Raw genomic sequence first — 15,273 nt, 5'->3', positions numbered from 1 at the left:
AACTCTCTACTGATTCCCATTCTATGTGACCTAAATAAGTACTAAAAAAAATTTGACAGTTTTATTTTGACAGGAAGTGCTAGATGTAAAAGCTGAGTTTTACTGTTTTAATGTTAAGCTAGCTTAACATTAATAGAAAACACATTTTAGAAAATTAAAACAAAACAATTAGATGCGTATAAATCATTTCCAATTGTTTTCTACTATTTAACTTGATAGATTATATTTATAAATATGAAAATGCAAAAAAAAATACATGAAAACTAATATTTATTAGCAAATTTAAGATTTTATTGCAGTGAAACATTTCTCAAAAAATACAACTTTTTGAACAGTTCCCAAGCATAGGGAACTGTTCAAAAAGTTTTTCCAAGCATAGGGAAATGTTTCATTTAGTCATAGTCTTAGTCAAGTTTTTTCTAGACTTTTTAACTACAAAAAGTACATTTTGAAGGTGATCTTCATCTCTAGTAGCTGAAAGAAAATCTTTAATGAGCTTAATGTTTCTTTCTGCACCATCATTTACAACAGATATGTTTTTGATCCATGCAATAAAATCTAGCAACTGAGGATGGTTAAAAACATCTATAGTATTAAGACTATTATTAAGCCACTCTAATATACTTGCTCTTGATATTTTAAAATGTTTGAAGAGAAGGTAGCTTTGCTCGGAAATCAACTCAGGTAGCTCTGTGGTACTCCAATTTGTACATTTGATGGTTTACAACGCTGAAATTCATTTGGCTTTTCAAACTCAATCAGAGCTAACAGCATTCTTAGCTTTGTTTCAGAAGGAACTTCTTTATCCCCAAAGGACAAAACACAGAGTTGCGGAGTTAAGTACCACGTATGGCATCCCATGCTGAGAAGCAAAGCATTTCCAATATTCTTACTAACTTTTCTCAATGCATAGGCTGTCTGGATAGCTTTCAAATCATTGTAGGGAGCCAGAAATCCTAAAAAACTTTTTAAAAACCATGGAACATAGCAAATTGCAATGAACAAACTTGCATCCTTCAACTGCAGCACTTCTTTTTCTGTCAAGATATTACTGATATCTTTAGTCATATAAAGAGTCAGGATGTAGATCGCATCTGCTAAAAACCTTGCCTCATGGCAGGCGCCAGGTTGATGGAACTTAAAATCTTGTACTTCCACTCCAAGGAAGAAGGAGGCAAGCTTACAAACTATACCATAATCATTCCTTGAAAACACTATATCAGTAGTTGCATTATTCAAAAATGTCTTAGCTTCCTCTGCAACAGTGCGAAGAACAGAGCCAATCTTCAGATCATCTCTTTGCCAGTCCAATTTACATAAATTTTTCACTTCATTCACTTTCTCACAGATTTCAGGCCACTTGTTCTTTAGCTTGACATAAAGAGCTCTTCTTGGACCTTTAGTTTTCTCACCAGTAAGGGCAGCCATATAGTGAGATACATGTACTTCATATATGTGTCTCCTACACATTATCCACAAAATTGGTAATTTCAAAATATCTGTAAGAATTTGGACTGCTCCATTTACTCCGCCTGTATTGCTTGCAGTTGTATCACAGCATATACCAATGATCTGCTGTGTACATCCGTAATATTCTAAAAGATTGTGCACTTGTTCTGCTTGGTCAACTTCCTTTGAAGAGGGACATTGAACAACACCTAAAAGATGGTCTTCCATGGTATCGTCATCCGGGGAACTCACTGAGACTGCAAGTCGCTCAATTTTTTGGATAATGTTAAGCCCAGTGGTAATTTGTTCCAACAGTTTGGTATCAAAATGAAGAATAAGCCGTCGGCATTTAAGATGATTAGATATTGAAATCCACTCCGAGTCTCCTACAAGTTCTACATATTTGAACTTTCTTCTATGAAGTGTACTTCTTGAAAGCGGTATATCATTAATTTCTATACCTCCAGCTTTAAATACTTCACTTAAAATTGCCAGATGAGGTCGTACACCAACATTGAACCTTGTTGCTGGAACAGCAATACATTAAATGAGTTTTTCAACATTCACTGCTAGATTTATCGTATCTCCAGAATTGTACCTAGGTATCATTTTATAATATTTTTCTACCTATTTATAATTATATACTTTTCAATAAAACAGCTTTAGCTTGTGAAAATTACAACTATGTTATTAAAATAATACTATACCTGCGTTTCCGACCGTTACCCAGGAAATCATCTTCCTCGCTGATTTCACAGTCCTCGTTTGACTTTTCTTCCTCACTGCTGAATTGAATCTCTTCTGTCATGGAGTCATGTTACAACAAAACATCATTGATATCTTTTAAGTTTTTCTGTCTCTCTAATTCTTTCTCTCTCAACTTATCTAGCTTGTTCTTTCTCCTGTTTGCATCCAGTAGTCTTCTACTGTAGTCTTCATCAACTTTTGTTTCCATATATCCTTTCCTATGTAACTTCTGGTCTTCATAAAAACTAAGAAATATTTAAATCTATTAAGCCATTTATAAATAAATTAATAATTGTTCTAGTTTTTCTTGGAAGATGATTAAACCATGTAAAGAGTTAAACGTAAATATTTTAAAGGAAATAATATGCTATTACTTAAGTTACTTTTAATTGGAAAAAAAATCTCACTTCTAAAAAAAGTGTTATTTAATGAACTTACTTTATATCTTCCAGCTTGGCATCATCTGTTCTCAATCTATCAGCAAGAATATCTTTTTTAAAGTTCTTAGTCGAGATGTCAAAAAGCTGATAGGATTCTGTGAGAAAATCTTTCTCTGACTTTGATTGCTTATCAAGACTGCTGTTCCAGTTTAGAGAAGACAATTTAATCTATTTCTTTTATTTTAAATTAAGTTTAATGATTTTAGTCTTTATATTTTACCCACAAATCACAAGTTTCTTGCCAAACCCAGCATTATCTCAAATTTTTTTAATCCTAGATACCAAGCAAGAACTATCAGGATCTGTAAAAACACTATTTTCACAAACAAGATCCTTGGATTTCGATATCAATTTGCAACCAACATTAGTAGAAGTGGGTTTGTATTTAACTTGTGACTCGCGAAGGATAAATTGATAGTATCTAAGAATATCACCATTAGATGGAAGCTGTCTCTGAGGTAACTCCCTCAGTGGGTACTTCAATAGGTAAATATACCTCAACCTTTCTGTATTTTTCCGTTTTATCTTATTCTGTCCTATCATCTTCTTTTTTTTAGCTGTTCTACCCATTTTTATATGAATTTTGAAATAATCAGTTTTTTAACTAAATTTATACTAAATGTTACACTTGCATCAAAAATCTATGAAGTCGTTATTCCCTCTCGTATAATATTTTATCTAAGTTTACCGTTACGGCTTTTATAACCGTTTACACAAGAATTTCTTCAAGCACAAATTACAATTCCTTCGTGCACAAATAATTCCATTTAGAAATTTTTTCCTTCAAAAAAAATTTCTAAATGGAGTTATTTGTGAACCAATCCATGGGGAATTATACAAGCTAATAATATTGTCCAGAGGGAAAAATATCAATCTCTAACAATGTTCATAGGGAATGATCCTATTCTTTAATAATATCCTATGGGAATTATTTGTGTACTAATTATTACATCATATTAAAACACATTGAAATACTAGATAGCGCTGTTTTTTAGTAAATACACATAAGTGTACAAAACCGTATAACTCAGAATTTACATCTATCACTTCTAGTCATTAAAAAATTAAGAAAAAGATTTTGGTAGCTATTTAGGACCTATAGAATGGGGATCAGTTGAGAGCACATTGAAATTTTTAAAAAAGTGTGTTTTTGGGACACCCTACTGTGTATAAGCAAAATATTTAAATATCGTAAATAAAATAAATATATAATAAAAAGCTACTAAAGCATAAAAATATATGGGTACAAGAGGTAAAAAAATGTTGGTGCCATGATAACCAATCAGAATAAAGTAGTGGATAATGGTGATCCCTCACCTCTGGAATGCACTGCGATCACCAATGACGTTCCGGAGAACCTGAGACCTGCACTAACGCTACTCATCAGGGGCGTATCCTTGCAACAGATTTTACCGCCTGCACTCTACATCAAACTAGTCAATATTCCAATATAATAGGACTACACTACAAAAGCAAGAAATCCTTATCCCTATCCAAGTTTTTAATATAGCTCTAACATATAAATATCATGTACACTTACACTAGAAGAGACAAATGTGTATACATGCATGTATGCGCATGCATTAAAATAAACAATTTTAATGTATAGAAATAACACAAAGCTAATGGGAAATAGTGATTAATGATTATGAGTAACTTACCATTTTTTTTATGGCTGAAATATGTCTTATAAATATAATAAGTAAAAACCACTCATAAACATCGAAACTAAGTTAAAATGGTTTGTGGTTAATATAAAAGTAGTTAATAAAAAATGTGGTAACTCCAATAGTATGGGAAATATAAATCTTGCCTGATAAGTAAAGATAATAGCTATCACACAAAACAGAGTCAGATTAATTAAAAAATAATTAGCCAGAGATAAAAATAATACAAACATAATCAGTAGGCAGAGAAAAGTGAGAAAATAAACAGATGAAAAAAATAAATGCAATTTTTTACTAATAGCTTATAACCACTGAAAAATGTAATGTTAAAAAACAATTGTTTTTTAACATTACATTGTTTACTGTTGACAAAACCACCAAAAGAGCGTTAGTTAAAACTGTATAGTGCAAACCACAACAAACTAACTTAGCAACATAAGATCAAGAAAATTAGATAGAAACAAAAAACCTAATGAGATTGTGATATGTCTAAACGTATCTAGTAGTATTGTTCAGTACATTCTAACCAAGAATACATTTGTTATAAAAATACGTTAATACATACTTTTTTGAAAGATTTTTGTGCTGTTATGCTTCTCACAAATATATAGTCTCATTCATACATTATAACACAAATCTGAATAAATATACAAGAATAAGGTCAAAAAAAGATTATGAACAAAATTATATAATAAAGAACAAATATTTGATTGACTGATTTTAAAGACTGTTGATGTCTACAGGTGTGATGATTTCACGCACAATAATTTTTTGTTACAGAAAGATAGGTGAAAATGATATTTCTTATGGGATTTCTTATACCACACATAGTACTTAACCTAACATAGCTGTCCTAGTTCAGCAGACATGCATTGTCCTATTTTTTTTTTTTTTTTTATGTGTGTTGCTATTAAATTGGGTGATGATTTTATTACTGTCATTATGTTGGTTTTATCGATATTATAAATTCCATCAGTAGTGAAATTATATTTGCTTGAAATCTTTTCATAGTAAAAAAAAATTGATTTACACTCTGATGAATAGTTCTCTGGGAAATTTCATGAAACTCTCTAACCACTCTATATCTGCTTTTTTACTTTCTAATTGTTTAACTCAACATTTGCTAAGTTTCATAGCAAACTAAATGTTAATTTCCCTAGCTTGTTTATATTTCAAACCATAATTTATCAAGGTAATCTTTTAACATTCTTTCCTCATCTTTTAAATACTTGTGAAAAAATATACTTAGTTGTGAACCCTAGATTAGTCTCCGAAAATAAATCTTTGTAATATTTTTTTATTTGTAATGTAAAGTCCCAGCAAACACAAAATGTCCTAGGATGTCCTTTGGATTTCCAGCCATCCAATAGAAAAAGAAATTTAAAACTGCTCCTGTTCAAAGCTGACTCAGTCATTCCTAATGTTTTGTATAAAATAACTTGTTTAGAGAAAAAAAAAATTTCTCTCTTTATTTATAGGTACGTCCTAATAATAAACTTGTAAATGTGACAGACTTGGTAAATGGTATCAATATGAATGATACGCAAAGTGTTGCTAATATAGTTCAAGCCATAAGTTCTACTGTAAATAAAAATGCAGCAAGATTTTATAACAACACACTATCTCCTTCAAATGAATTTTCTGGTATGGTTGATAACGATGCTGTACTTTTAAAAAAGCAGCAAGAATTATCTACTTTGCAAAATGTATGTTTTATTTTTATAAGTGTTAAGAATAAGTTTTAAAAAAAATTATAAAGGCTATACTTTTTAATTAATTATTGGTTTTTATTAATTAAAGTAGTAAATACAGTATATAAGTTTGAAGCAGTCATAATAATTATATATGCAGTATATTAATTTTTACATATACAGTTATATATATGTAACATACTAGTTACATATAAAATTATTATAACTGCTTAACATATATAACTATGTATGTAACTAGTAAATTACATACATAATTACATATAATTATATGTAACTAGTAAGTTATACATATACTTAAATATATATGTAACTAGTAAGAATATTAGTTAAGTTTTTTTAACTAAATTTTCTCAATAGGTAGTTATTGCTCATTTTTATTGCTTTATTAAGGTCAAGATTGGGTTTTTAGTTTTATAGATAAAACTGAAACAATTGCTTTAAATTTAAATTCAAAAGTTTTAAAAGATAAATGATACAATCAAATATGGAATTTTGCAAAAAATTTCTGTGGTTGTATCTACCCTTTTTATTTTTTCATTTAACAGTATCTGAGTCAGCTTTTTTTTTTTTTAAATGTACAGTTACGCACAAATGTAATTAATTTACTTGGCAATACCACTATCAATGATTTGAGTTCTTTTAAAATAGTTGGGGATGCATTGGCTATATCTTCACAAAATCCCATGGAATTAATTCCCCAATCACAGGTATCTTTTTTTACATATATTTAATTTTTACAAATACTTAAATAATATAAACTTAATTATTAATTTGTTTTTTTTTTAGGTTTTAGAAAAAGGTTTTTTAGTAAAAGATGAAAAAAAGGTTGAAAATAAAACCAAAAATAAAACTTGTTAAATCTTTTTATTGCAAATATTCTGTCTGCACAAAAAATCTGTTTCCAACAAAAAATTTTATGAATGCAACAATTTTTTCTTTAAATTTAGTTGTACAACCTATAGTTTTTGTACATAAACTTTTAAGAATCAAATGTCCAAATATCACTTAAGTTTGAACTTTTTTCAGATAAAATAGTTATTAAACTTTAAATACAATAGGTGCATAGTTACTTTATATTAAGAGGTTCAAACATTTATATGGGAGATCTGTATACAAAAGAACCCATGTACTAAAATATTGTAAGTATGGTTTATGATATGAATCATGTAACTATTTATTAAATGACAAAAAAAAACTGTTTATTCTGAAAGATAATAATTGTCTAAGATAGCTTAAAGTAAAAGGTTGAGGAACACCAAAATCATAATCTTTTATCTTTATTATTTCTTTAATCATACAAAACTTTTCATAAGCAGCAGAAACAATTTGACTTGATTAAAGTAAGTTTTTTGCATGAACTGAAACAACACATATTGCCTTTGAAAATACCTTTTCTTCCTCTAAGGTTAAAAACTTCATGATTGGTTGTGTAAGCTTTATTTATTAAAATGTATATAGTGTCTACCATAAGTATTAAAGTGTCTACCATAAGTATTAAAGTGTCTACCATAAGTATTAAAGTGTCTACTATAAGTATTAAAGTGTCTACCATAAATCCAGCTTTGTGTTCAGCAGCTAGTTTTTATATGATAAATTCAGGAACTGCCTCACTTCTTTCAAGAAAAGCAATGTCATATCGACACAGAAGTTTGTAGTCATTTCTGGGGAACAGGAAGTTATAAAGGCTTTTTTGTAAAAAACTTTCTTATTTATATCTTTTAAAAAAGTGCTAGTAACTTCACACATCGGAAATATGTATGTGTCGTTTAAAGAAGTCTTAACAGAGGTTGATCTAAAAGTTCATCAAAAATACTGATGCAACCCTTATTACAACCAGTGTTACATGCTGTTGTGTCAGCACAAACTCAAATTATAAAACTTTCAATTCCAAACTTTTTTATAACATTTCAACATGCTAATACTTGATCATAATATTTATCCGATCGACATTCAACTATGCTTATCCATTTATATTTAAATCCCAGTCTGGGTTGTACCAATAACTACTAGATATTCGTTTATTACAAAAATATGGTTTTCATTTAGAGCCCAAATTTTTTTGAATCAATGTGCAAGATCAAATTTTTATTTTTACTTTTTTTTTCTTCCAAGTTATTTCTGAAAAATTGTATAAGTCTTTAATTTTTTCTACTTTTTTCTTTAAAAATTTTTGCTTCACTAAGTTTGGTAAGTATTGATACAAAATGGTAATATTGATACAAAATGATAGTATTGGTATAAAATGGTAATATTGGTACAAAATAATAGTATTGGTACAAAATGGTAGTATTAATACAATAAAAACTTACCAATTATATGACTAGACTGACTTTAATTTTATAAAGTAAGGTGACTACTATTTTATACTAAGTATTTTTATTTTATATTTTATATTTTATTATCTTTTATACTAGTGACTACTATTTTATACCAATATTATAAAATCTTTAATTTTTTAAGTCTTTAATTTTTTCTACTTTTTTCTTTAAAAGTTTTGCTTTACTAAGATTGGTAAGTATTGGTACAAAATGATAGTATTGTTACAAAATGGTAGTATTAATTCAATAAAAACTTGCAATTTATATGACTAGACTCACTTTGATTTTATAAAGTAAATTGACTAATATGATATACTAATAGAATTTTATTTAACTATAACAAAAAATGAAAAAAATCAATTAAAAAATTTTTTAAATTATTTTGTTAAATTTTTTATTATATTAAATGCAATTAAAACATTTCTAATTATTGTTAGCAACAAGCTTCGAACATTGTTACAAGAATGGCAAAACTCCTCACTCCAGATAATCTCAAAGGCATTGGAGCAGACAAATTTGACATAATAACTCAACCATTTCTCAAATCAATCTCCAATTTACTTCGAACAAATTTGAAACAAAGTTTAACGAATGAATTAGGTACTACTCACTTACTATGAGTTTTGTTTTCAATTTTTAATTTGAGTAATTTTACATTAAATCACCATTAAACTCCATTAAAATATTATAAGATATTAGTTAGAGAAAGTTAGTCCAATGAATTATGTGTCTTACTTTTTGTTTCATGTTTTCACTCATGGTTCTCATTTAGAAAAAACATTTTATGCAAATTTTCAGCCAAGAATATTGATAAGTTTCTGAGAGGATGCAATTTTAATTTTGATCTGGTGAGAAATGAACTTTTTGGATGCAGAGTTCAGGAGATGCACTTAGTGACTTAGTTTTGTGATCAAATACCTTAAAATAACTCCATGTAAAAAAATTTACTTGAATAACATGTCACAAAACATTTAACTGGAAAAAGCAGAAAAATATAGAACCATAATTTTAAAAGATACCACTTTTTTCAAGAAATGGCTAAATTTTTTTAATTCAATTTAAATATATTAATTTTAATACCAAAAGGTACTGAGAAATATACAGGATTTTAGTTGATGTACAATTTTCACAGTATTGAAGATAAAAATTGTTTTACTGTAGTTCTACTAGTTTAGAATATTGCTACCATTTTGCTTGTACCTCTTTTCCATTTCAGCTTTGTTAAACATATAGTTTCTACCAGAACTAAAGTATGCTTTTTGAACAGGTAACTTTTTCAATATGTTTGTTTTGGCAAAAAAACAGCAGTCCACTCTTGAAATATGCAGTATGAAGACTTTGGGTGGAGGAAAATAACTTCAGCCTCACATTTTTCCAGTTTGATTCTGTTACAATCCCAATCCACAAATAATTAGCCAATCCTTTTATATAAATGAAGTAAATACTTTGGATTTTCAAAAGTTCCAGCTGATTTTGCTTTAGTTGGCAAAGATTGTTAAAGCTTTTAGAGGTTTTACATCGTTCTGCACAACCATCAGTAAATGTTTTTTGCTTTTGATGTGTGTATAATTAGTTAAAAAATTTCATACACCAAGGTTACATTGTATGAAGTGTTGTCATATATAAAGAGAAATAGGCGTCTCAACTTTTACTATAAAGTAGAGTGCAAAATATTATAAACAGATTTTTTGATTTTTATTTTCATAACTTTTGACTTTTCACTTGAAATATTTTTAGCAATTGTTACTTTAATGTATACTACTTAAAAAATTCAAAAAAAACAACAATAACTTGTAAAGGATGTAAGAAATTAAAATTTTATTGAAAATATAATTTTAATTTCTTTTTGTGCAAAAGTTTACTACATAAAAAATTCAAAAAAAAGCAAACAATAACTTGTAAAGGACGTAAGAATTTAAAATTTTATTGAAAATAAAATTGTGCAAAAAATAAAAGTTTATACACAGCACCATAAATAAAATAAAATTTCATCGAAAAAATTAAAAATTTACTTAAATTTTATTTGCAAGTTATATTTAAAATTATATTTAAATATTTACTGAAGATTAATTTTAATTTAAATTGAATTTACAAAATAATGTTAAAGTTAAAGGAATTGTCACAAGAAAGAAAAATTTAATAATATGTGCTGTTCTGAAGAAGATTAATTTTAAGCAAGTTCTGAGCTTTATGTTGTGGTTAAATCAACAATTAGAGTATGAAGACCATAAGACTCTGAAATACAAGCAACATTAGGGGAAAACACTGAACATTTCAATAGAATTTTTTAAGACAATCGAAACAAGATCTTTCGAATTAAATGGCATTTTGAGTAAGAAATATGGTAATAAGTGCAGCATAAATACCACAAAATGTTGCCTACATCATCATAATTTGTTTTATCTTTGTGCTGCCAAGAAACCTAAATATTTGTTATTATACAATAATTATATAATAATCGCTTAGCCCAAATGAAATTAGAAAGAAATAATTTACATTGGACTTCTCCTTCAAAAGAATGGTCAAAAGTCTGTTTCAGTGATGAATGCAGTTTTGCATGTATGGTACCAATGATATTAAGTATGTGAGATGTCCAAAAGGTGACTGATTTGCTTCTAAGTATCAAACGCTAACAGTTAAACATGATGGTGGCAATGCAACAGTTTGGTAATCTTTCAGTTGTGATTCTATTGGTCCACTTCATTGCATCAAAGGCACAATGGATGAGAATATATATTTAGAGATAATCAAGAATGTTATGTTGCCACATCAAAAGGACAAAATGCCACGTGGCTGAATTTTCAAAATGCACCATGCGAATTCGATCAAAAGTTTTTTTTAATTTAGAAAAGAAATTAAGTTTTTGACTGGGCTTAACAAAGCCCAATTTTTAATCCAATGGAACATCTTCGAGAAAAATCTTGACTGTCAATTGAAGGGCAAAAAGCAAACCAATAAAAATGAATTATTCAAGATGATTTCAGATTGTTGAGAAAATATCATCATAGATGTTCATATAAATAAAGTTAAGTCTTGTTTTCAAGCAGTATTAAAATGTAAAACCTATCCTACAAAATACTAATGTGCGTTAATGAAAAAATATGAGTTAATTATAAATTTTGTTTTTGCATTATGTTTTCAATAAATTTTTAATTTCTTTCTTCTATTAGTAGTTATCATTTTTTTGATTTAATTATACTATGTAGTCATATTAGAGGAACAATTGGGAAAAATTTAGTTTATTTTCAGTCAAAAAGCAAAAAGTTATGATGAAAAAGCTTTTTCGCTTCATAAACTTTTGCTCGCTACTGTATCATGGATGTAAATTACAATGTTAAGTGTTTCAGTAATAACTCTGCATTATTGAAAATTCTGCTTAGAAGTCAAAGATGAACTTTTAACTTTCTGTAAAGTCATCAATAATGATAATCCTTGATTGATTTAAATTTTGTTTTAGTTGACCAAGGTATTGTGGTTGAGGGTCAGAAATAAAAGAATGAGTCTTCAGCTTTTCAAAGCAAGATAATAAAAGTTCGATGAAATTTACAGCATCTGCTGTCAAATTTAAAAGCATTGCACAATTTATATTTTGCAATTGCTTATAGTTTATCATATTCTCCAAAATCTCATACAAATATGTGGCTAGTGGTTCATTACCATGATAACCATCACACTGTGCAAGCGTGCATTCTCTGTTTTCCACTGACCAAACAATTTTTGAAAGTAAATTATTATATGTTTCATCAAAATTTAATGTACCAACAATTTGGCATTTTTGTGATAAGGATAAACTAACAGTATTTATAAACTTGCACTTGACAAAATACATCGTTGTTTAAATGAAGCAAATTTTGAGTAACTTATTTGAGGGTTTGGATTTTTTTCTTCCTTTAAAATATTCTTTTTGAGACATTAACTTTTAACTATTTTTACCATTTAATTGATACATGGAATCTTCTACTTTCCTTCTGAGCTTTTTCACTTACCTTTAAAGGTTTGAAGATTTTGAATGAGACTTTAGAGGAGATGTATTAGAATCTTGAAATTGATCTCCTGTTTTATCAGTTTACTAGTGGTTTTCTTTGTGCGTGACTTAAATGGAGCACAACAAGCAATTATGTCATATTTTTAAGTATTTTGTAGACATCATGTTTCTGATGTCATTAAACCAGTTGAACTCATCTAAATAAGATAAATTATTTGGTATGACCAGTAAAATGCAAGTATTTGTTCAAACAAACAAGTATGAATAACAGTTCTACTTAATTTTCAGTAGAAAAATGTTTTTTAATGTTGGAAATAATACTTATCTTTTAAGATTCGTTCTTTAGTGAAATATTTTGCACTTGTAGATATTGTTACTTTTTTTCAATTAAAATTGAACAAACGAATGCTGTTCTATAAGTGAACTTTTTATAAACTTACTCAAATCAAAATTTAATTTTCGATTTATACAAGTTTATAGCTTTATAATACTTAAAATTTAAAAAAACAATACACACTTGGTCAGTCTTTATATAAAAGTTGTAATATAAAAATATTTTTGGGTGTTTCAGTAATTAAATTAATAATTTGTTACACCTAATTGTGTATGACTTTCTAAAATACAATATTAGTTTTTAAAGAGTCTATAAATCAAATTTAAAACTAATTCAGTATTTGAAATTATTAAAATTTTAGGTGACTTTAATGTGAAATTTCTCAATTTCGGTATAAAGATTTGACCATTTTTTCTTTGCTATTATTTTTTCTTTTTAACATTGTTTTTTTTTTAAATTCATTTTTTGATTTTTTTTAGTAAATTTTAAAATTCTTAATTTCAGGTCTTCCCACTCACCAAACAGAAGTATCAAACTATGTTGAAGTAATATTTTTATTATTATTGTTATTATTTTTAATACTATTAATACTATTATTTAAATTTGAATTATCATTATTAATAAGATTATTGTTTAAGTATTCTAAAATTATCCAAAAATTAATAAAATATACTTTTAATAATACAAATTCAAAGTGTAATACTGGTATCAAAACAAAAAAACTGTGTTTTAGTTGTATAATCTATTTTTATAATTTTTATAATATATTTATTACTTTACCATACTCTATTTAAAGATTTTTATTTTATTTTGAAACAAAGTTCTCGAAACAACTTAATGATGCATAAATAAATAAATTAAAGTTAGTTTGCAATGTTATTAACAAGTTATTCATTTATTATGTCATGCTCAATGCAAGAATTCGAAACTCTGCCGTTATTTTGAGGTTTTAAGTTAAAGTTAGCCTTTTTGTTTAAACAGTTATTAAATGAGAGGGTTTTAAAAAATAAGGTAGTTTAAAACTCTAAATAGCCGTACCTTTTTAGTGTCAAAATATATTTTGATGAAATTTAAAACATTAGCGTAATAATACTTGCAATTTTCCTCTTGACAAAAATATAATTAAAATGCGGAAAAATATTCTGTTTTACTGAAAGACACAAAACATAAATTTCAATATAAAAAATTGAGATCAGTGAAATGCACAAGCAACATTTTAAATATAAAAAAAAAGTTATAAAGAATTTTTTTTATTTTTTCAATATAAATATATCCTTTAAAATCTTCTCACAGTCACATTGAATTGTATTTGTATTGTAACAATATCTCTTATTTTCCTCACCATAATAGACATCTTGTTGTGACAGAATCTTGTTTAGGTTTTTATGCACTGGGTTAGATGTGTGATGTAACATCAATCATAATCTTATGCCTATAAAGATTCTTCTTGAGACGAAATCCTGTTATGGGAAATTTCTATCCAAGAGAAACTTTTTCAAATACATTATGGACCCTATATTTTAGAAAAGAACTTATTGCATTGTTCATTTGAAGTTTATCTTGCATCCTAATTCAAGATAATGAAATAAGGTACCTACAAGCTACATCCAAGTGTGGGAAACATAAAGATGATATTAATGAGTTAAAGGTCAGAGGCTAAGGTAAACTTCAATTGATTGAGTTGATGGAGTTGTAAAAGTGTTTTTAACTTGTTATAATTTTTCTCTACATTTCAAACTTTGCTTAGTATGATCATTTTACTCACCCCAGTGTACTTCTGGTTCCTTTTTTTAAAATATTTAAAGATCCCTGTCCTCCATCAATAAAATTCATATACTAACATAGATTACTCAGTACAATTAACAATATGATTTTCAAAAAGTTGTTTTGTTTTTAATTATTGATTTTTATTGTTGTTTTTTGTGAATTTTAAAAGCTTCCAATTGTCATATGGTTGCTCGATTTTTGACAATACTATCATACTATCATTGTCTCTGCTTAAAGGAGGTATTATCTTTAGTTCCATCCATCAAAACATATTCTTGCTTGACTTTATATTAAAATTACTTTTTTTCTTAAGAACTTAAAAAATAAAAGAAAAAAAATTTCTTATTATTTTGCTCACACCATTCTGTTACAGATTTTGCTTTATGGCATGGAGCGTTGTCTTGTTAATACATAGACTCTGGCTTGTTAAAATAAAAATGTCCTTGGTAGGCATTATATAGTTTTTGACTGTGTCTATGTATCTATGTTAGTCCATTAGACCTTTGTGTAACATGTGTAGACTTAAACCATCATATGTAATGCAGCCCCAATTACCAACTGATCCACCTCTATTTTGCAGAATGTCTGTTGTTCGAGATCCTGAATTTTTCCTGAATTTTTTTTTTTTTGACACACGCATACACCCAAATGTTATTAAAATAAAATAGTAATATCAGATAAAATTGATTGCAAAATTTGTGTTTTAAAGACATATAAAAGCATTGTGTTTTAAAACTTTGTTTTTACTTTCACTTGTTCTGGCTATTCTATAAATAAAATTATTATCAGCAATACTTTCTTGGGTGCTCAGATCGCTTTTTGTCAGCAGTGCTACTAGTTTCATTTTAATTTCA

The 15,273-nt window shown here is 27.5% G+C and overlaps 1 protein-coding gene across 1 annotated transcript in view; it reads left to right on the top strand.

Annotated features, from left to right (window-relative positions):
- The window catches only part of LOC136084056 (uncharacterized), a 242,124-nt gene that overhangs the window by 148,111 nt on the left and 78,740 nt on the right, over positions 1-15,273 (top strand). Inside the window, exons 15-18 of the mRNA XM_065804144.1 lie at positions 5,782-6,009; positions 6,597-6,722; positions 8,771-8,933; positions 13,157-13,197. Coding sequence (XP_065660216.1) covers positions 5,782-6,009; positions 6,597-6,722; positions 8,771-8,933; positions 13,157-13,197 — 558 coding nt within the window. The remainder of the gene's footprint in view (positions 1-5,781; positions 6,010-6,596; positions 6,723-8,770; positions 8,934-13,156; positions 13,198-15,273) is intronic.

The sequence above is a fragment of the Hydra vulgaris genome, chromosome 08, assembly GCF_038396675.1.
Source record: "Hydra vulgaris chromosome 08, alternate assembly HydraT2T_AEP".
Taxonomy (NCBI): domain Eukaryota; kingdom Metazoa; phylum Cnidaria; class Hydrozoa; order Anthoathecata; family Hydridae; genus Hydra; species Hydra vulgaris.
The sequence above is the reverse complement of the archived record's forward strand: the minus strand, read 5'-3'. Positions and strand labels throughout refer to the sequence as shown.